General features: G+C 38.6%; 1 protein-coding gene across 3 annotated transcripts in view; it reads right to left on the reverse strand.

Annotated features, from left to right (window-relative positions):
• Positions 1-23,048, reverse strand: part of SRPX (sushi repeat containing protein X-linked) — a 1,243,861-nt gene that overhangs the window by 180,289 nt on the left and 1,040,524 nt on the right. For all 3 annotated transcript variants that reach the window (XM_044072420.1, XM_044072418.1, XM_044072419.1), the window contains one exon: positions 21,457-21,636. In XM_044072420.1, coding sequence (XP_043928355.1) covers positions 21,457-21,636 — 180 coding nt within the window. The remainder of the gene's footprint in view (positions 1-21,456; positions 21,637-23,048) is intronic.

The raw sequence follows: 23,048 nt of genomic DNA on the forward strand, positions 1-23,048 counted from the left end.
TATGAAGTCAACCAGGTTCAACAGGCAAGATGTGCCCTTGACAAATTTGAACCGGGTGGAGTAAAGTGCTTAGAGATTGCCTATGTCCTTGTTTATGAGATCCATAATAATACACTCCATGGCTTTACAGATCAGACTTGTCAAACTAATGGGGCGATAGTTTCCAGGGTCAGCAGTGACACCACCTTTGTTCAAGGGGATGACATTGGCAGTTCTCCACTCTGCTGGAATGAAGCCTGTACTTAGGCTGTGGTTGAATAGGGTGTTCAATGGCAAAGCCAGTTCTTGCTGGAGATGGTGCAGAATACAGACTGGGATACTATCAGGTCCCATGGAAGCTGTGTTTTTTGCCTTGGATAGGGACTTTAACACTTGATCTACAGAGATGTGAGGTGCAGGATAAGTATTGGGGATGTCAAAAAGGTCTTTTGGGGGGACAGGGCCTGAAGTTTGCACTGAACCTATCTGCTAGCAGGTTGGCTAAGTCAATAGGATGAGTGTAAGAGATGCTGTTAATTAATAATTCAGAACAAACCTGGGCTTTGCCATGGAGGTTCCTGATGTAACTGAAGAAGACGTTGTGGTTTCCTTTTGTTTCAATGGCTAGTTTTAATTCATAATTGGTTTTGGAGGTTTTCACTAGTGATCTAATTTGCTTGTTGAGGGTAAGGAAGGCATTTTTCCAATTTGGAATTTGTTCCTTTTCACCCTTTAGACAACAGCTTCTTTCTTTTTTGTAAAGCCTGTTGACAGAAGATGTACACCAAATAGATTTGCATTTCCTTGAGGAGCAGGTTTTAGTTCTGTTGGCTATGGCTGAGTCCACGCAGTCATACACGTGCTTGTGTACTGCCCTGGCATATTGTTCAACATAGTTGCCTGCATCCTGTGAGGATGTCTAATCAGCCTTTGAGAAATTTTTTAGCTTGATTACAGCTGGGGTGGGGGGGGGTAGAAACTTTGAATGAGACAGTCCAATGATCTGATCTCACCAGGGAAGAATATACAATGAGAGTGGTGCTGTGGTCACCCATGTTGGTGAGAACCATGTCCAGAATGTTATCTCCCCTTGTGGAGGATGAGACGAGCTGGTCTAATGTGTTAGAAATGATGAAGTCAAAGAATCATTGCCTGAGTGCGTTAGTGCAGGAATAGTTCACCCAGTCTATGGTGGGACAGTTGAAGCCACCAAGGATCAGAGTGTTAGGAGGTACCTTGATGGAGTCAAGTAGAGCCAGGTAAGAGGAGGGGGTGTCCTGAATCATGGAGAGGAGTCTATAGTTGGCTATAACTTGGATGGGTCTTGCCAACTGTGAGTTGCACCTGGAGTTGCTCCAGTGCACCATGCTGGCAAAACAGTCTGGCTGTGTGCCTGTCCTTAATGAAGATAGAGACTCCACCACCCTTAGTCTTCCTGACCTCAGTTTGGGGTTGGAATGTTTGGAATGAGGTATAGCCTGGTAAGGCAGGGGGGTGTTCTCCACAGCCCTGAATCAAGTTTCTGTGACCGCACAGACATCGGCATCTTCCAATGCAAGGAGAGCATCCAGTGAGTGCATTTTCAGGTTAAGGCTCCTAGCGTTTAGCAGCATAACCTTCAATATGCTTTTTGACAGATCTTTTATGTTGGAAGATTTGTCTTTGGGACATTGTCTAAAAAAAGGAACAATGGGGTAGACAAGAGCTTTGACCAGGATCCGGATTCCCAATGGTGACAGGTGAAAGCCATCTCTGGCAAAGCATCAAGGCCTGTCAACCATGTCATCCCAGGCAGACAGATACTGGATCCCCTTTGAATGACACCAAAAACTATGCCAACTGTTGAAGTCAGTTATTTTTTGGTGGTATTATGGTATCATTCTTAGTGAAGGTAGGATGCTGCATAAGGCTAGGGTCATACCTGCCTGGGACACATACTCTGAGAGCTCAATCATGTCTCTTTTCATATAGTCCAGGGAGGTACATCTCAAATCATTCACACCAACGTGGACAATGACAGGGTCATACTTGTACTTGGTGTGGAGAGACTTAAGTGCATGCATGATGTGCGGATTCTGGCACCACACAGGCAACTGACTATCACCTTCTCCTTGTTGAGCCTGGTGAGGGAGACATTGGTGTGTCTCACAACTGAGTCGCCAATGACTGGCATGTTTGGTTTATTGCTATGCCTTGTGAGCTGTGATGGTTTATTGTTTTGCCTTATGGGCTGTATTTGTGAGACACTAGTGTGCTGTCAGTTGTGTGTGATGTGTTTGGTGCTGTGTGTGAAATGTTTGTGAGTGTGTTAAAGAATTTTAAAACTGGCAAATGAAGGAGGATTTTTAAGGGGAAATAAGTTCAAAATATTTTGGATCTTTTATGGTAAGATGTTTCTTCGAAATCAGGATTTTATGCAAGTTAAAAAGAAGTGTTTAGCTGTCAAATTATATTAAAAAAGAAATTAGGGAATGCAAAAATTGTTGGTTGGAAATGAAAGAGAATCACAGCATGAAAAATGTGGAAATACATAAAACAATTGCAAGAAAGGTCAATAGGTACATTAGGACAGCTAAGAAATTTTGAGAAGAAAATTAGAGATATCGTGTGGGTTAATAAAAATATTTTATTAATATGCAAATCAGTGTCAAAACGTACAAAACCTGGTACTAAGATAAGTGTAGATGATGAAATAATTATCCCCATTATGGAAATGGCAGATTATTTTGAACTTTTTAATGATTTTGCATGACACAAATGGGAGTGTTGACAACAGTGGCATCTTTTTTGATTCATCAGTTAAATGCTTATTAATTTCAGAAAACATTGTGAAGAAATAATTTCAGGAAATAAAGAAAGGCTGCTGCTGGATATGATAATCTAAATGGAATATTTTTGGATAATGTTAAAGAATGTCTGGTTGTAGGTTGAATGTTTAACTTTTCTTTTCCACCAAACAACATTAAATGGAGTGGTCCATCAGAGAGTGGAAATGTCAAAATATTATGCCTATATTTAAGAGGGAGTTTTGATGTTGCCAATATTAGACCTGTTAGCCTAAGGTTTGAATGAATATTATTACAAATTATCATTAATGATAAAAGAAAATCTTACTGCATATACTTCATCAGCAAAGTTTATTTCATCAGCATGCATGGTTTTACAAAAGGTGGATCTCCAATAACCAATTTAATATGTTTCTATTCAGAGGTGGTTTGAGCCTTCAATAACAAGGTTCCAGTTGATATCCTTTCTTTTTGGACTTAGCTAAGACTTTTGATTCTATAACTTATAGGTCAATTATAAATGTGATAAAAATTGGGGCTTTGATCAACATGCTGAACTGTTAAAGTTTGTCTTAGGAATATAACATCAGTGTGGGAGTTCCACATTTCTCATATAGGACTCTTTTTTTATTTCATGTTTTTATGTTTTCCTTTCCAGAGGTGAACAATTGCTGAACTGGTAAATTTGCTGATGATGTCAGTGACATAATTACTTGGACAGACTAGATCACTGGGCAAAAATAAATAAGGTTGATTTTAATCTAGTTGAAGTTAATACAGCTTGTCTATATTCCTTACATTCCACTGTAACTGACAGATGTGAGGCAAGTAAAGAACATGGCATAATGGTGAATACAAAGTTAGAATGTATAGCCATGTAAGCAATATAACTAGAAAAAAACGTCATGTTACATTACAAGTTTTATTAAGTACTATTTCATACATGGATTGCAAATAATGGTGCTGGTTTTTGTATTTACTCTACAAATGATGTTATAAGACTGGTAAGAGTGCAGCTTTTTATTAAGATAGCTATGGAAGTAAACTATTTATCATATAAAGAAGGATTACAAAACTGAATATGTTTTCAGTCTTAATTTGGATATACAAAAAAAATCTATGCAAGCTACAAGAAATCAAAAAATAATAGTAAAAGTAGAGAAAATGAATACTAAACTGGGAAGAAGTTTTCCGTTTTCATCAAGGCAGGAAAGAGATGGAATACACTGCCTTTAGTGGTTAGACAGCCAAAACATTTGGGCTCTTTTAAGAAAATGGTTGATATGTGGTGTGGGTGAAATGTATTTCAGACCTTAAAGTCATGGTGATTGGCTGGTGGCGACCTTCTTTGAGGTCCACAGTCAACACTGCAACATTGCAATATCTTATCTATAATCTGCTTCACTGTCTAAATTTGACATAAATACAGTTTATCTTTTGTTTATAATGCCAGCAAAGCCTTCTCAGTGCACGTGTTTCAAAATGTTAACCAATTCTTTGAAAATTGCAGTAAAAAAAAAAGAGTTGTGGCAGATAAACTTACCAGCAGTTTACCAGGCTTGAATAAAACTTTAAATACAAAAGCCTCTTTAAATCTATCTAAAGGTATTAGGCAACTCAATCCAAATTTAATAGTATCTTATCGGTTTATTTGTGCCACATCGCTGGATTCTGTTATTTTAAAAGGTAGCATGTTTTACATTCTAGCTAACTAGTGATGAAGTCTCCTAAATTAAATATGAAAGTGCTATTCACCTACTTGCTTGAAAATTCACTTGTTTTTCTGAAGTTTTTTTTTTTTTTTTTTAATTGGACATTCTTTCTGTTTTCTTTGGACACAGCTTTTTATTATTTATTTGTATCTATGGGGTACATAATCTAAACATCTATTAACATCAGCAAGCAAAGGCTGCATTATTAATAATGTCTCAGAATCACTGTGCCAAAGGCAACCACACAGAAACAGGCATCCTTTGAATTATATACACATTTAATGGAATGCTTCCTCACTTTAGCAGCCTTATGAGAGAGTATTTTTTCTATATATTTAACTGGGAAAATCCATTCGACAGAGGTATCCCTTTTTCAGAGAAAATGCAAGACCATTGTCTAGTAAAGTGATTTGCATGCAATCACATACTAGTCAAATAAAGGTAAAATAAGTCAAATCTAATACCCCTGACCACAAAAATGAGATCCTTAACAGTGCAATACCCTAAATCTCCTGTGATGACTGTCAGTTTAAGAATGCTGTCTCTTACTGAATTATCAGAAATGCCTTTAGCCATGTATTTTACCTGTGTTATAATGTTTCCTTAATATTGAATCATGCAAATCAAATACCGAATGGCATGGACCTAGGTTACCAAAAATTGAAACCTTCTTGTTCTGTCTAGAACTCTACTATCCCAGTCTTTAAGGAAACACTCTACTTTGATATAAGTTGGATTTCCTGAAAACATCCAGAGATACAACAGTTAATGCTGTCAGTTTTATATAAATATTTTTTCATCTTTATGGTGGTTAACCATCAAGTTGCCTTCACTTGCCCAGTTTTCTTCACTCTTAAGTCCAATCCTGGTAGATTTTTGGTGCTCCCACATGATTGGGTTTCCCAGATAGCAGAGCTCCTGCACTGAGGAGGTCTCTCAATTCCTTGTGCAGAATGTTTAGGTCGGTGCACACTGGGCAAGGTGGGGGGCTGTGGAGGAGGCATCATGTTTCAGTGTAAAGTGATTTTTTTCTATTGGCATAGTTGCAATGCCCCTTGTGCTGACATCACTCATGTAGTACAGGAAAGAAAGGGGGGTCACATTGAGTGTATGTCCATACCTTTAGTTTCAGGGTAGTCACATTCCCTCCACCCTCTCAGTCTGGCATAATTTCTTCTGAGTCTCCACCAGGGCTCTCTATAAGATGCCAAACAATTCCTTTCCAGGTGACAATTACAACACCCTTACTCCATGCTACTCTGTCTGATATCTGGGTCACAAATAAAATTCTGATCTCTGAGCTATAGTCAAGGCTTTATCTCTCTACACCATCAGAGTGATGCCAGATGTATATATAAATTTGCATTGCTCTTGCACCCTATCAAATCTGAGAGGTTTTAGGTGCTGTAGGCTAGTAGTTTATCTTTAGTAAAGTATATGATGATATATATTTTCTTGGATTTAAAATATAAATAGTTGTATATTTCATTAGCTGTATACTATTTAGAACTGTTTTAATAATATGGAATTGTCTATTGTTGTGATACTCAGTGTTTTCCTGACACACTGAATTGCCTCTTCTTAAAAAATAAATGTCTGTGTATTCTTGTGTCTTACATTAAAATAAAAATAGATTGCATTCACGTCTGAAATCTAAATAAAATCCATGGTCAGTACTGAACCAGAGCATTGCTGTCTTTTGCTTTTGATTTTCCTGGAACTGTTATCGGGACTTTGAGAAATACTACCTTGGAGAAAAAGTTCAGCAAATGATTTCTGGATCACATGCTCATTGGACTTTATTTTCATCTACAATATGTAATTGGACATAACAAAAATAGATACTGTTAAAGCTTTTTATGACACTATTATAACCATATGAAATATTTTATTTCTTGCCTTGTGTAACTGAAATACTGACTTGCATGCATTACCAGATCTTTTTAAAAGTAAAGCATTTTCATTTGTTCATTTGTTAAAGTTTGTGGCTGTTTATTTTATTAAAGGTATCTCTGTATCTTTGGTGTGACTGTTGGTATCAACCCCTTTTAAGGGAGACTGCTTATTTAACAGTTATTATAATTTAATGTTGATTGGCTCACTGGAAGAGTATTTAGAAAGTGAGATCCTGGTATTAGATTAGTAACCTAATTGTTGGAAACCTGCATCATAAATACAGGAAAGGAATACTGTCATTGGAAAGGCATCAGTAGTCCCACATGGGAAACACTGTAAACATGTGTGTATGAAAAAAATAGTTTTAATAAATCTGAATTGCTGTTGCTAAGACTGCATTAGAAGGCACTAGGCACAGTCTGAGGTGGGTGAAATTCTTTGGAGTCGGTAACTATAACCCTGCTCTGTAGGTGGTAAAATAAAGTTACTTGGGTGGGGCACATGTCTGTCACAGACCAAAGTAGCATTGTGCATTTGTCATAAACTCTTAAAAGTTAATGACACCTCATGTGCATAATAGTTTTTGTTCATCTATTACTTAAAGTTCAGAGTACTTTCTCCAGAACGATGAATTCTATTTTTCACCAATTAAAATTGTCCTGCACAAGATTAACTGTCTCCCAAGGCAGACATCTTTTGAAGGGACCAGGTGAAATAGGGCCCTCATTATTAGAAATATATCTCATACAAGAGTTGATTGTGTAAATGTAAGCCAAATTCCCTTCTCCCAGGTTTTCCAGGTAGGGTTTCCTCTATGTTTTCATTTGTTTCATTTGCTGAGTAATGTCCAGTGGAAAACTAGGCTGGTACATATTCCTCTCCAAGCCTCTAACAATAAAACTGAGAAGGAAGTAAAGCAGGCACTTTTCCATGCATTGCATGTGGAAAACCCTGTTCATTAGAAATATATTTACAACTTGTACATGACAGGCATGGATATGTACCAGTTCCGCTGGATGTGATCTTCATAGATTTCTAGGGCTTGTGACATGACATTTGCTTAAGGTTGTGATTGTTTCTGAAAGCAAAATGCATGATTGTTTTTGAAAGCAAAATGCGGTCTCTCACCTACATGGCAAAAAATACACACCAAGATTTTATGCAGATTGCACCACAAAACATTTTGTATACCTTGCCACCTGTAATTCTTGCAACAGTTTCTATGTGGGCAAAACTATGAGGCAACTGAAGGAGTGGATATCCAAGCATACCAGTGATATAAAACCGGGCGACCTTAAAAAAGCTTTCGCAAAACATGTCAAGGAATATTCAGGACACAGATTTTATTTTAGGGTACTGCAAGTTATAAGACAGAAATTACAGTTGTGTACACTTACCATAAATGTAGATATTCGAGTTTATTCACTATTGCAGTCCTTACAAAATGGGTTATCCGGCTCCCGGTAGTCCACAGTCAGCCAGAATACCAAAGTCCTTGGTATACGATGTCAGCTGCCTTCGGCTCAGGCCTGACGTCAGGGTGTCAGGTACAAAAGAAGGCAACCGATGCCATTTCCTCAGTTTTTTCTTGCCTTAACTGTCAGGAGCCCCCCAAAAAAATTAGACCAGAAAAACAAAATCCAGTCTGTGCCCTAGGAAAAAAGGGGGGATGGAAGGGGGGGGGACCAGGACTGCAACAGTTAATACACTCGAACATCTACATTTATGGTAAGTGTACACAACTGTACTGTGTTCATTGTGTTTCACTGCTGCAGTCCTTACAAAATGGGTTGATTCCCAAAGCCCAGGAAAAAATTAAAAGGGAGGAGGAACACCCACTGTTTAAGGGTTGGCAAGGATGCCCTGCAACACTGCAGTGGCAAAACCAGCCCTGGACTTAGAAAACAAGGGTAAATTGTAATGTTTAGTGAAAGTGTGGATAGAAGTCCATGTAGCTGCTTCCAGTATGTCCCTAGTAGGTACACCTCTTAAAAAAGCTGCTGAGGTACAGGCTACCCTAGTAGAATGGGTCCTAATACTCTGAGGAGCAACCTTGCCATACTGTAAGTAACAAAAGTGAATACAATGAGCAATCCACTTAGAAATGGTCTGTTTAGAAATAGCTTTGCCCTGAGCTCCAGGAGCAAAACTGACCAACAACTGATCTGACTTTCGAAAAGATTTAGTCCTGTCCAGGTAAAATCTAAGCTGTCTATGCACATTCAGATAATGCAGTAACCTTTCCTCTTTATCCTGAGGATTAGGAAAGAAGGTAGGTAGGTGGATAGACTGGTTAAGAGTCAGGCTAGAAACCACCTTAGGCATAAAGGAGGGATTAGTTCGAAGAGAAACCCAATCCACATGGGAGATGATAAAAGGCTCTACTGTCATTAAGACCTGCAGCTCAGAAACTCTTCTAGCTGAAGTAATAGCCAAAAGAAAGGCAGTTTTCCAGGTGAAAAACTTCAAGTCTGCTGAGGCAGCTGGTTCAAAAGGAGGCAGAGTAAGTTTTTCAAGTACAAAATTGAGGTCCCAAGCAGGAGTAGGTGCCCTTCTGGGAGGCTTTAAATTGCTAACTCCCCTGAGGAACTGTTTCATCAAGGGATGAGAGAAAATGGGATGCTCAAAGGAACAATGAGCTGAAACAGCTGAAGCATGGATTTTGATAGAAGAAAAGTAAAGTCCACCAATAAGCAAGCCTGCCAAATAGTCAATAATAGAGGAAGAGTAGGTTGAGAAGGGCCTTCCCCTCTAGTCTGCATACAAATGGAGAATCTTTTCCACTTATCTGCATAAGATTTCCTAGTGCTAGGCCTCCTGGCCTCACGTAGGACCTCAACCACTTGTTGGAAAAGGTTTAAATTATGAGCCAAGCTGCCAAATGCAGAGTCTGAAGATGAGGATGCAGAATTTTTCCCCCTTCCTGAACCAAAAGATCTGGTATCAGCGGAAGATGCCAAGACTGAGGCTGGGAGAGACTGCGAAGTAGTGGATACCAATGTTGTCTGGTCCAGTCTGGAGCTATGATGATGGCCTGTGGTTTTTTTGTCCCTTATCCTTAACAGCACTCTGGGAAGAAGAGGCAGAGGAGGGAATGCATAGATTGAGAGCTGTGTGCAGGGGAAGGACAGAGCATCCACTTTCCAAGCTTTGTTGTGATGATCCCTGGTGCAAAAGGTTGGAAGAAGGTGGTTGGATGGAGATGAGATGAAATACACCTGGGGAGTGCCCCAAAGCTGAATGATGCGATAAAAGATTATCTTGTTTAGTTGCCACTCGTGAGGATCCAGGACCTGCCTGCTCAACTGGTCTGCCAAGGTGTTGAGCTTTCCTGGAAGAAACTGAGCTATCAGATGAATGCCTATAGAAGCTGCTATGGACCATAGTATCATGCTTTGTCTGCACAGGGGGTAAGAGTGCATCCATCCCTGCTTGTTGATGTACCACATGATCGTGGTGTTGTCTGTCCTGACCAGAAGAGTACCAGGAGACAGAGGATGTTTGAAAGCCATTAAGGCCTGCTGGACTGCCATCAATTCCTTCAGATTTGAGTGCAGATGAACCTGTTGAGAGTTCAAGTCACCTGAATGCATCTGCCCTCTAGATGTGCTCCCCAAGCATAGTCTGAGGCATCTGTGGTGAGAGTCTGGCTGGTAGGAGGTGGACAGAAAGGCAGGCCCTTGTTCTGTGCACAGGCCGTCGCCCACCAAAGGAACTCTGTCTGCAGGCAGGGAATCAGAGGAAGTATCAAGTCTAAATCCTGAGTGTGTTGATACCAAAGGTTTTTGAGGTACCATTGTATTTTCCTCATATGCAGTCTGGCATATGGAATCATCAGAATACATGAAGCCATGAATCTCAGGGCTTGCAGGAATTGCCTTGCAGAGAGCTGGGTCATGTTTGCCAAATTTTTGAAGTAATTCAAAAGATCCATTTGTTTCTCTTGAGGGAGGAATACCATCTGGGTGGCTGTGTTCAGGCTTGCTCCCAGGAATACAATCTCCCTGGTGGGTACCAATTTTGACTTCTCTTTGTTGATGGTGTAGCCCAAAGAGGTGAGAAGGTTCTTTACAAAGTCCAAATCCTTTAGAAGTTGCTCTGAAGAATTTGCCTGAATAAGACAATCGTCCAAGTAAGGGTAAATTTGAATGTTTCTTTGCCTGTAAAAAGCAATGACTGGAGCCAGGCATTTGGTAAAAACTCTGGGAGCAGTAGATAAGCCAAGGGCAGTGCAGAGAATTGAAAGTGTTGTTCCCCAGCCCTGAAGCGAAGGAACTGCCTGCAGCTTTCCCTTATTGGGATGTGCAGATAAGCGTCTTTGAGATCGAAAGTCACCAGCCAGGAATCCTTGGCCAGCATTAGTAGCAACTGCTGAAGAGTGAGGATTTTGAATTTTGGAATCACCACAAAAGTGTTTAGAATGGACAAATCCAGAATAGGGTGCCAGGTGCCCCCTTTTTTTGGAACCAGGAAAAGTCTTGAGTAGAAACCCTGGCCTATCTTTAGTGCAGGAACTGGCTCTATTGCTCCCAGGTTTAGTAAAGAAGAAACTTGTTTTTCTGCTTCTGCCCTTTGAATTGGGGGTATATCTGGGTATCTTTAGTGGAGAGGGATGGTGTGAAAGGAGAACTTGTAGCCTTGGGATACTATTTTGAGCACCCATTTGTCGTCTGTGTACTAGGGTCAGGAAAAGTCCAATTTTTAGAAAGGTAATGTCTACTAAAATGAGAAGGTTGAACTTGCAGAAAGTCTTTTAACAGCTTGCATCAATTTAGCCTTATCCTCCAACTTCTTCAACACCTCTTCTGCTTTTTTACCAAAAATATTGTCCTTGTGCAAAGGCACATCCAGTAATTTAGATTTGACAGGTTCAGGAAGAGGCTGTTCCCTGAGCCAAGCATGTCTTCTGACAGAACCAGTGGCTGCTGCCCTGCAAGAAGCCTCCAAAGTGTTGAAACCACAATGTAGAGAATGTTTAGTGACAAGAGTGGCAGAATTCAATAAATCATACATGTCCTTACTCTCCATCAGGGAAGGAACACCAACAATTTTAGCCTTAATAGCCTCCACAGTATGTTGCTGATACTTAAGCATATGAAAAAGACAATTAACAGACCTAAAAGTCAGGGTGGAAGAAGTATAAACCCTTTTACCCCATCTATCCAAGGCCCTAGATTCCCTGTCAGAAGAAACAGGATTTTTAGCAACCATGGCTTTAACACCCTTAGGGCCCTGATAAATGATTTCTGAATCAGCAGTAGGATTCTTGAAAAGAAACTGATGAGAATCAGGAACTCTATAACACCTGTCAGGCTTTCTGGGAGCAGGAGGAACAGAATTAGGCGTCAAAGAATTCTCCAAGAAAACATCAACGACTTCCAAAACTGGAGGGATAGCCAAAGGCTTATGCTGTGGCAAATCCAAGAATTCCCTAATCCGTTTCTTAGACAGAGGGTAGTCCTGACTTTTCCATTTGAAATGCTCCTTAAGAGTATTCAGAGTATCTCCAAAAGAAAATTCCTCTGGAGGGGAGGCAGAAGGGATGGAGTCTCCTGCATCAGAATCCTCAAAACCAGAAAAAAGTGGAGAGTTTCCCTCTTCATCAGCAGTGTTGCTGGAAACCTCAGCATCTGAAGCAGAGAAACCTTCTGGGGACAATTCCCTAATCCTTTTAGAAGGAGGTGTCTGAGAGCCCTTGATAAGGGTCAAAAGATCACTAGGATTATATCACACCAGATGGGACTCGAACCCACAATCCCTGGCTTAGGAGCCCAATGCCTTATCCATTAGGCCACTGGGGCTTCCATTTTAACCATTTGAGCCTGAGGTATTTGAGGGGAGGCCAGCACCTGCTTTGGAGTCGATTTTCAGCAGGATAGCCTGCTAGAAAGCTGGAGGGACTCAGGAGGCCTAGCAACTGCAGAAGTCTGAATCAAGGTCGTCAGTCTGGATCTGGTCTCTGGGCAGAGAAAAGAGGCCTCAGAAGCCAGCGCTTGCTTAGTGGCTCCAGATCCCTCAGAGGTGGCGACTGGCAGAGGGTCAAAAGATGAAGTGGAAGCCTGCGGTATGGAGGACTCAGAAAAGGTCTCCGCAGATGCCTGCTGAACATCCGCGGACTGCAGGGGCAAAGAAAGCACCTCAATGAATACCGCTGGGCCAACAACCAACTTAACAGGGAAGTCGTCAGCTAATTTGACCCTAAGCCTGTCGTGGTCCTTATCTTTGCATTTCTTAGGAACATCTGAAGTCGGGAGACCAGAAGATGCCATACCGATGAACTTAGTCCAAACTCTGAAAAGCTTGAACAAAATCCTAGCTCTACCACGAATGGTACGCAGGTTGAAAGAGGCATAGAGAACACAATTAGGGATGTTGTGCTCAAGGCCCAAACAAGTAATACAATAGGAGTGAAAATCACGGTGCGGAATCTGTTTTCCACAAACAAGACAGTTATTAACTTTCTCTGACACTCGTTAAAGCAAAAAAAAGAGGGTCCCCAATGAGGGTACTTATCTGACGATGTCTTCAACTAAGCAGTCAGAATATAAAAAGAAGGTATTCGGCTGATCGGCACTCATGAAAAAGTGCTTCTGCTTTGGGCTCTGTGGCAAGAAAGACTGAGGAAATGGCATTGGCTGCCTTCTTTTGTACCTGACGTCAAGCCTAAGCCGAAGGCAACCGACGTCATATACCAAGGACTTTGGTATTCTGGCCGACTGTGGGCTACCGGGAGCTGGATAACCCATTTTGTAAGGACTGCAACAGTGAAACATGATGACCATCTTAAGAGGAGGTGACATCAGTAATAAAACTGAATTGGAAGAGATGTCATGGATTGGGAACTTACAACCAGATAAACTTCCAGGCTTGAACTTTTCCCACTGAAACCAGACCTTAAGGGGCACAGATTGAGACGACATATTTGATTGGTTGCCTAGTTATTTATAATGACATCATCTCTTATGAATTTTAGACATGAAGAAGGATCCATTCAGGATCTGAAAGCGCTTATCTGTTTTTATTCATTTAATTTGATTAAGGTTTTATAATGGTTAATTGCTTGGTTTATGTTCCTGGTCATGGTGACAGTACTGATGTTTTACACTGCATATACTTTTATACTACAATACTGCACTTTGGCAGTCACATTTGTATTGTTGGTTTTTACTTTATATCTATATATGTATATGTATATATATATATATATATATATATATATATATATATATATATATATATATGTGTGTGTGTGTGTGTATATATATATATATATATATATATATATATATATATATATATATACACACACACACACACACACACACACACACACACACACACATATATATAAAATACTGCTTCTTTGTATTCAAAGAGCTCTTTTTAGAAGTGGTTTGTTGTTTTGGAAAGTTTCTTTAGATGAAGTGTCTTTGTACTACAATAAAATCAAACTGCCTTCTTTTTAAGGTTTTCTTTAGGATATATTGGAACGATCATTAACTTTTTGGATGTAACTTTGAAGATGGATGTTAATGAGTAGATCTTCAATAGTAGGACTGACAGGAACAGTAAATTTTTAACAGTTATGTACATTATGGAAGTAACCATTCAGAGTTATGAAAAAGAACATCCTGCGGGGAAAATACATTCAAGCATCTAGGATGACTACCTGTGACTTTTTCCAGTTTAATTTTGGGTATTACCAAAACATTTATAGAAAGACACTAAAATGGCCAAGTTTTAAATAGCATCAGTTTACAGGTTATGAAAGACAGAAGTGTCAAATTTCCCTTGATACTTGCTGTGACACCCCTCTTCTGGACTAGTAATCAAGGAGCCTTAATCCTCACCACTAACAATGGAGAGGGACGTTCACTTGGAACAAAAAATAGATACATATAGTATTTCAAGATGCAGATCTCTGCACCAAGCACAATTTCCCTTAAGAGCACACAGAGAACACATTCAGTCTTGGGGCTGGGTTTCCCTCTCTCAAAGGTTAAAATATTCTCTAAAAGACCAGCCACAATGAAAATTTTAAATATATTTAATAATAAATAATAAAAGAACATGAAAATACTAAATATCTATTTACAATAAACACCAGAGTTTCAATCACAGACAATATTGAAAACAACACCAATGGGAAGATTCACACAGATACAGAAAAACAATACTTAACTAATCTCACTACTATATTTTCCTGACTGATGTAAAGAATTACTGTTTCCTACTTACTTAATAAAGCAAGGCAAGATGAAGTGGGTAAGTGGTCTTCCTCCTTTGTCAGGTTTCAAAAACAGAATGCCCTGAGACTTCTGTCTCATCTAGTATTAAAACATCATTTTAGTGCTGGAATACAGAATGACATCACATGCATCTAGTCATCTGACTTTGTTTTCCACACTACCCCCTTTGCTAGAAAATGAACCAGAATTTAGCACACGTGTTACTATACACACAGACAGAGCTTTGCTGAGATGTGTTATAGCATCTGGAAGCTATAAAATCATTTCAAACTTCTACCCTTCCAGAGCAGCAATTAGTTCATCCCCAAGGACAACACAGTAGGATTTCTAGTCCTGGTTTTCACAGACATTTCATCTCTTGCTGCAATGAGAACTGTAAGTTACAATTTTTATGGCCTAAAACAGGTAATTTAATTTCAGACTATTTTTCAAAGACAGCTGAACTGAGATTAGCCTCTTCTCTTCCAGTATACTCTGTTATAATATATTCATTTCAACAGTTACAATACAGTCTGACATACAGGTGCATTTATTTTCTGTTCAGCAGGACCCATTGTTGGCATATTTTTAACACAAGCAGCTTTACAAATACATTTCCAACACTAGCACTTGAACAAATCAGTTTGATATACAAATGACATATAATTATTTACAAAACTCCAGCTAGCTATGCTGGCATATGGTACACATCCACTGCCCTGCTTCTCCTGGCATAGCTGGCAATATCTCACATCATCACAATTGTCAAGGGATTAAAAATATTGACAAAAATGAAAATACATGTTCTGCCATTTTTTTGGTTTGGGGATTTCCACAGACAGTTTAGCTATTAGGGATGTATTAAATGAGAACTGGGATATAATTAAAGGGATTCCTGAACTGCTTTTTATTACAGGGTATAGACCTAAATTTAGTTATAAAAAAGTTAAATCTGAAAGTTTTGTTACAGCAAGATACTACCGATGTGGAATTACTACTTATAACTAAGGTTAACGGTACTTTCAAATGTGGCTTGGATCATTATTGACAGTTTATTAATGAGGGTACTTTTATTTATTTATTTGTTTGTTTACAGTACACCTAGTAGATTATTTATGTCCCAGCAAGCTATGAGTGTACTTCTACAGGGTTGGTGTGCATTGCACAGTGTACAGAGTGTATGTGTTTTTATACTGAGATGAATACCAGAAAGTTTAATGAAAGGATCAGGGAGCATGTTTATGCTATTAAAATTCAAAACATAGATAATGCACTTTACACATATACTAATAGTTGAGTAGAGAAAAAAGGTAGTTTCAATTTAGTGTTTTAGATCATGAACTGTTCAATTATGGGGTAGGGGGACTTTAAGAACAAGTTGCAAACGAGAAACAAAATTCTGTAAGATTCATATGAAAATGACAGTGGAAGAAATAACTCCCCCAGAAGATCAGGGGACAAGCAAAGGAGTGCCAGTATGATGGGAAAAGTAGAGCAAATACTTAGCATGGTGACTGACCTGTCCAGGACATGACCTAGAACAGGGGATAAATAACCATCTGTGCGAGTAGAGCAACGTGCACACCTAGAGGTGAATAAACACGTGTTTTAACATAAAAGGGGTTGGGAGGCATGGAACTATTTTCTTATCTTGTGCAGCAGGAGATGAGGATGATGCAAAGAAGTCGGTGTACTAGAAGAGAAGAGGAGGGCAGTAGAGGTAGCACAGGGAGAAGAATAAGAATCATACTGTTTTACAATGAGATATCCAACACAAAAACAGGGGCAGTACATTCAAGAATATATAAAAGAAAGTGAGATTAAGGATTATTAGAAAAAAATATGAAGAAAGTCAGATAAATACATAACTTACACACTAGCAGCTATCTGAGCTTGAAAGCGTAGAAGTTTTATTACAAAGGGTAAGAAAAGGAATGACCATAATCTTTCAGAAAGAAGTGTTGATTGTGGGTATGGAAGGTGGTTTATATGGGAGAGAATACTAGAAGGTGCACATGGAAGCATATGTGCTCCTAACACGCATGAGAACATATTTTATAATTTTTCCACAAGAAAGCTAGAATGAGAGCAAGAGAAAGAAACTAAAGGAGAAGACAAATGCACTGATGCAATTACAGAATATATTCAAGATAGGTTCTGCATGAAAGGAAAATATAATAGAAGAAGGCAGGAATAGCAAAAGAAAGTGAAAACAGGATAATGTGGGTAAATGCACAAAACAACAGAACCTCCAGATGAAAAGCAGTATACTTCCTCTGGTGTGGGAAGAATACAGTCCAGTAGATCAGACTGTTTCCTGGTGAGGAAAACAGTCATGCAAAAAGAACTGAAAATCTGCTGACCAGTAAGTGAAGTGTTAATGATTATGTACCAGTATTAAGCTAATGTCAATGGTGATGGAAAGTAGGGATATGGCTGGAGATGGGATGAATGAAAATGGATAACTCTGTAAAGAAAAGAAGAGCCGGGAAAAAATACCAAAGAGGGTGACAGAAAACGAAGAGTAAAATAATAACCAGAGACTTGTACTGTAAGATAGGACTGCAGCAGTGATACAGAAGAACAAATGATGAAGGCAGTTTGGGTCAAAAATAAGCCAGTTAATAAAGTGGTGATACTTGCTAGGGGTTTAAAGATGTACATAGGACACAGAAAATGTTGGCAGAGGCATGGACTAATAGTAACAGGACGAACAAGAAGTGAAACTGGAGAAAGAAAGAAAGAAAGGGTAGAATGATGATTTAGATGGGGCAGGGAGGATAAATGAGAAATAAAAAACAGAGGAGGAAATATATTTAATCTATAAATAAAAGATAAGGAGTGGAATACACTCAAGCCTAATAAATGTGCTTCAAGCCTTATAAATGTGCTACAAGGATGATTTCAAAGTTCTGTAAGCTACTGTATCAAACTAAGAATTTAAAACTGGAATGAGGATTGAAAGGTATGAGAGTGGGCTTGTCTGGAAGTGAACAAGAAAAACAAAAAGGGAGGACAGACAAGCAATATCATATGACAAGATAAAGGAGGCACCTGAGAATCTCAAGAAAAGGACACGCTGATAGACACCTCACTGACTTTCATAAGAAAGCTAAGCAAATGTTAAAAAGGGAACTAACAAGGCTGCTTAACATATGTACAGAAGACAGAAGAGTGCTGGAGTCCATATATGAAACAAGAGTGACAGTGCTAGCAAAGGATGAGTGAAGAAATAACGGAGCCAAAAAAAAATTTAGATCAATATCCCTGGTGAATCTAGATGCAAACATTCCACAAGAGTACTGGCAGTACAATTAAAGGAAATTCTTCCACAAATAATACAAGAGGGGAAGAGGGTTTCACTTGGAAATGGCAAAGCTTCAATAAAAATCAGCTGGTGAAAGATTTTTGTTGACAGGATATAGACACTTGGAAAAGAGAAGAAGGGGATTGTGTGCCTTTTGACATAAACACAAATGCTAAATTAGTTGAACAGCGATTCTGCAGGGGGCATGAAGGTACAGAATGAGGTGATGGCAGTGGAGATGTGGTTTATAGCATAAATTATAGACCTGCATTATTATCCAAGGACAGAGATTAGGGTTAAAAGAAGGCAATCAAGGCAAACAGATGACCTCTGTCATCAGGATTATTTGCAAAAGTCATGGAAGCACGGACTAAAAGAGTGAGAAAGAGATTAGAGAGAAGGAGGCCATTTTTTAAGTTTGCAAACAAATGAATTACATCAGCAGACAGAACTGTAGCAAGCTAAACTGAAAGCCCTACCAAAGCTCCTATCTGTCATTCACTTCCTGGAACAGAAATAGAGTCCTTCAGAACTGCGAAACAAATATTTTATGCAAAGAGCAATTATGTATCTATATAACTGCTATTTCCTACAGCTAATGCAAACACACACACACAATCACACTGACAAGGGTGTGATTAGCAGTGTGCAAAAGTTGATGATTAGTCCTTGGGACGGAAGAGTAAGAGGAGAAGAAGACAGAGAACTTGGGTTATGCCATGTTTTGCTGCAGTGTTACTTTTTAATATAAATCAATTTGAAGAAAAACAAGCAACAGAAGCATTTCAGAGAGGGTATGGAAGGACTTAGAGATGGATCTGAGAGAGAACGTGTTAAAATAACCTAGAAAATTTGGAAGCATTAATAAGCAGGGGGAACTGAAAAGGTGGGAAGACTGGAATGGCTAATAGACACAGAAGAGCTATGGGATATAGGAATTTTGGGGGAAATGGAGGTCAAAGAGACATGTGAATGTGGAAATGAAGAGAGCCTAGAAAATGGACCAGTTTGTCAGATACTGGGGTGGGGAGTATGGTAAATATAAAAGAAATGAAAGACCAAGAGAAGTTGGAAGAGATACTCACATTTAGAGATGGGTAGAAATTTAAATCTCTGGAGAGGAAATAAAGTTAGTGTAAGAATTAGCAAATGATATAGAAAGTTGATGGGGGGCAGAAAGAGGTAAATAATAAACAGGGAAGTCTTAGAAGACAGGAAAACACAGGAAAACACAAGAGATAATCAAGATGAAAGAAAGATGGGACAAGGAAGTGGGATGTGTCAGGCTGATAACATAGGAAGAAATACAGCACCCGTTTCAAATGATAAATAGGTTACGGCATGCATGGGATAAAAAGATGAAAAGAATACCGAGAAGATTCTGCATGTTGGTTAGATTAATGAAAGGAAATAGAAAAATAGAGAAAAACAGGATACCGAAATGGGGAGAGATAGAGCAGGGAATAAGAAATATGTTTGCTGTGTAGTTGAGCAAAAGAGAGCAAAAGCTAAGGTAAAACAACAGAATATAAAATGGAATGGAAAATGGGTGAGAGATATTTCGCTTGAGTGATGGGGGCACAGAAAGTAGACATTTTGGAGAAGGAGTAAGACAATACTGCACGTCAGGATGAGTTAAACACCACATGCCTAGAAAATGACGGATGTAAAAAAAATACAACAGTAAGGTGTAAGTGAAAAAAACAGCATAATTTTCAAACAAATATGAAAAAAGAATATATGGCTGAAGGCAAATGATAGTGAATGATGAGAAGCTGAAGAAAGGTGTGACAACACAGGGAGATTGATTTAGGTTCAGTGATATACAGACAATTATAGACAATGGAGGGAAATGCGGGCAAAGATAATGGGAACAGTGAAAGGGAAGGGTTCAGTAGGGTTGAAAAATAAAGAATTATAGGAGTGGAAGAAGAACACAAGAAAAAGGCTAAGGAAGTGTAAGAATAGAAGGATAATATGAATAACCAAACTAAGACTACAAAGGAGCACTGGATATTAGAAGACTTGTGTTTCATAGGACAGCCCTTGTGCAGCTAGATTTGGTGCTGATGATCTCCTAGCCATAAAATATGTACATTTTTGCAGTGCTCATCACCTTCTCAATAAGTCTTCCTCCAGAGAACACACCAAGATAAATACCACTTAGGAGTCAGTTAGACCTATTATGTTCAAGACTTCTCCTGTAGTTCCCATATCAAGCAGATGCATCAACACTTGTGATAAAAAATTCAGTCTTCATAATTCGAAACTTTGGAACAACATCCCTGAAGGGATCATTGCTTCCTTATCCTAAACAGTTTTAGAAATACTCTTACAAACTGTATCCACTTGGCTTAGGCTCATGATCTGCTTTAAGGACAATAGATGATTTGTAGCCTTTGCAGTGCATTAGTGCGCTTTACATCATTCCGATGTGTCTTTTAAAATTGTTGTGTGAATAGTATTTATGATTTGTGAACTACAGCTGTATCATTTTCAAGGGGATTTTTGATTTTATAGGATTCATAGGAGTTTCAAGGCTATTTTATTCTAATGACAATGCATGCCTTGCCAATGCCTACCCTCAGGCTTTAACTCCTTTCTCAAGAAGTGAGAGGTCTGTTAGTCCTGGGGAAAATTTGACAGAACCCATTCATTCATCCAGGTTACATCTGAAGGAATACACTAAATTGCACTGTTTAACATGTAGATGATGTTTACTCTAGAGAATGGGAGGTACTGGGAGATTAATCTATCTCTCCATTACATACTGCATATCTACTGATGAAGGTTCATCCCTGATTCTAGTGCTAGCTGAGCTGTTTGACTTCTGAGATACAGGAGGTCAAGGACCATCAGTCTCTCATGGTGTGGTAAATGAGACACATAGTATCCCTCAGGAGTCTACAAGACAGAGTACGGGGGCGTGGCTTCCTGCTAACTAAGGTCATTAACACCAGAGATCTTTTTGGTTAGGAACCTCTGGGTCTCTTCTAGTTTGTTGACATGTTGAGTATGGTATATATACCAAACAGAGTGTTAAATCAATAATGGGTGTGATCAGTGCTGAATATAGGAGAGCAATAATATTTTTTTATCTACATGAAATAACTTTAGCTATTACCTGTGCTAGGTGGAATGATTTCCTGACTACAGTTGGCACATGATGATCAGAGGAGAGGGAACTATCAACCCAAGTTCCCAGATCCCTGAACACATTTTCATTTAGTAATGATGTGTTATCTATACCGTACATTGTGGTTAATTTCTGTTTTCTAAAAGAAACAGTACTACATGTTTTAGTGTTCAATTTAAGCCCGTTATCTGTTATTCTGTTCTGTATTGTTTTGTTCCTTGTCTTCGTTGAGCCACCTCTGTAATGACTAATAACTTTTGTAATAAAATAGATTACAAAATTGAAAAAGATAAAAATACCATTAGAAATTCATTATTAAATGAATGACTTATGATTCTAAAATAGCTTTCATTCCAGGGCAATAGTACAACTTATTACAAGCTGGCGTGAGAAAGCTAATACACATTCTTACGTGAACAGGAGGCATCTGTTCCAGACCACGTTTGTCCATATTGGCAGACTCTGGTTCCACTTCCCTGCAGCTCATACCCTCCCAAACAGGTAAACACACAACTGGCACCATAATTGTCCCCATCACTGTTGCACTTCATCATACCATTTTCTGGTACAGCAAGCTTTCCACAACGTCTGACTGAAATGAAACACAAAAGATAATGGATTAGAAGATATACATACTTCAAATAATATATTCATAGTCTGCTTAATGAATTAATTAATGCCCACTAAAACATTTCACATTTTAATGCATATATTTTATAGCAGATATTTACTCTAAAAGTAAATAAAATCACATGACAGTGTCAATAATATCTACATGGCTTCATGGCATTTGAAAAACAGGCAAAGTGATGATGAAGATGGTGATAATCATTATCTTTGTGAAGATGATAATGATGATTGTGAAGTCCTCCATAAGTATAATGGTGTCTCTTAGCAGATACAAGTTCAAATATTTTTATGTCATCTTGAATGAAGTCCTTTATTACTCAACCCAAGTGCAATGTGTTATACTCATATCCACGGAAAGCCAGCTCCTTTTACAATTTACCTTTTTTCATCCTGATCTCTGAGACTAAAGCATAATTTGATCAGTTTACTGTTTTCCTGAAGTCATCTATGATGTTCCTGAACATCTTTGTCATATCCTGACAAAGCTTAGCTTGTCAGTCCTTTTGCCCAAATTTCAGCACCACCAGCTCTGCATTATCCATCACCTATGTGTTAATGATATTTGCTGTGACCTGACGGGTTTACTGCAACACCTGCTACAATTGCCAAGCCTAGGAATTTTTATGACACCTTGGGCCAAGTTCTTCTGTACAATAGCTCTAAAAACTGAAAACCAGCTTGTAAAGTCCAATACGCTAGACCTTCATAACAGTAAATAAGTGTGTTCTTTAAAACACAGAGGCAGTTATTATCCCATTCTGGCTTTTCCAAACATAGCACTTTTGCTTTTGCCTTTGCATACTTCCCAACTTTCATGGCATTTTCACTTCCCCTCTTTACCTTAACATCTACACCACACTCTTTTTTTTTTCATTAGCCAACAAAGCACCTCAGCATGCCAACTCCAAAACAGTTGATGACCAGACACAAGTTTCTTCAATAATTGCAATTTATTAAGCACTTTTGTCTCACAATAAAGACTTCTTCAGAATAAAGTCTACAGTAAAAAGACCCATTTATATACCCTCGTCTAATTTACCTGTGGTTCAATTAATTTAATTAAATGTAATTTAATTGAACCAATGTTAAATTAGATGAGGGTATATAAATGGGTCTTTTTATTATGGATTAGCAACAACAAGAACAAAAATCTTTAAATATTTATTTTTGTCATGTTTTAATTGAATAATTATTTTATTTAAACTAATTGACTGTTTTATAATTGTATATAAAGTGTTTTTTTTAGTAACTGTATGATTTTACTCTGTAAAGGCTGTAGCCGAGGTGCTAGAGAAAGAGAACTGTTACTTTTGAAAGTGTACTGAATCACATTGAATAAATTATCCAGACTTTGAAAGTAGAGCTGGGACTCAC

The sequence above is a fragment of the Protopterus annectens genome, chromosome 5.part0 (assembly GCF_019279795.1).
Source record: "Protopterus annectens isolate FY-2018-M chromosome 5.part0, PAN1.0, whole genome shotgun sequence".
Taxonomy (NCBI): Eukaryota; Metazoa; Chordata; order Ceratodontiformes; family Protopteridae; genus Protopterus; species Protopterus annectens.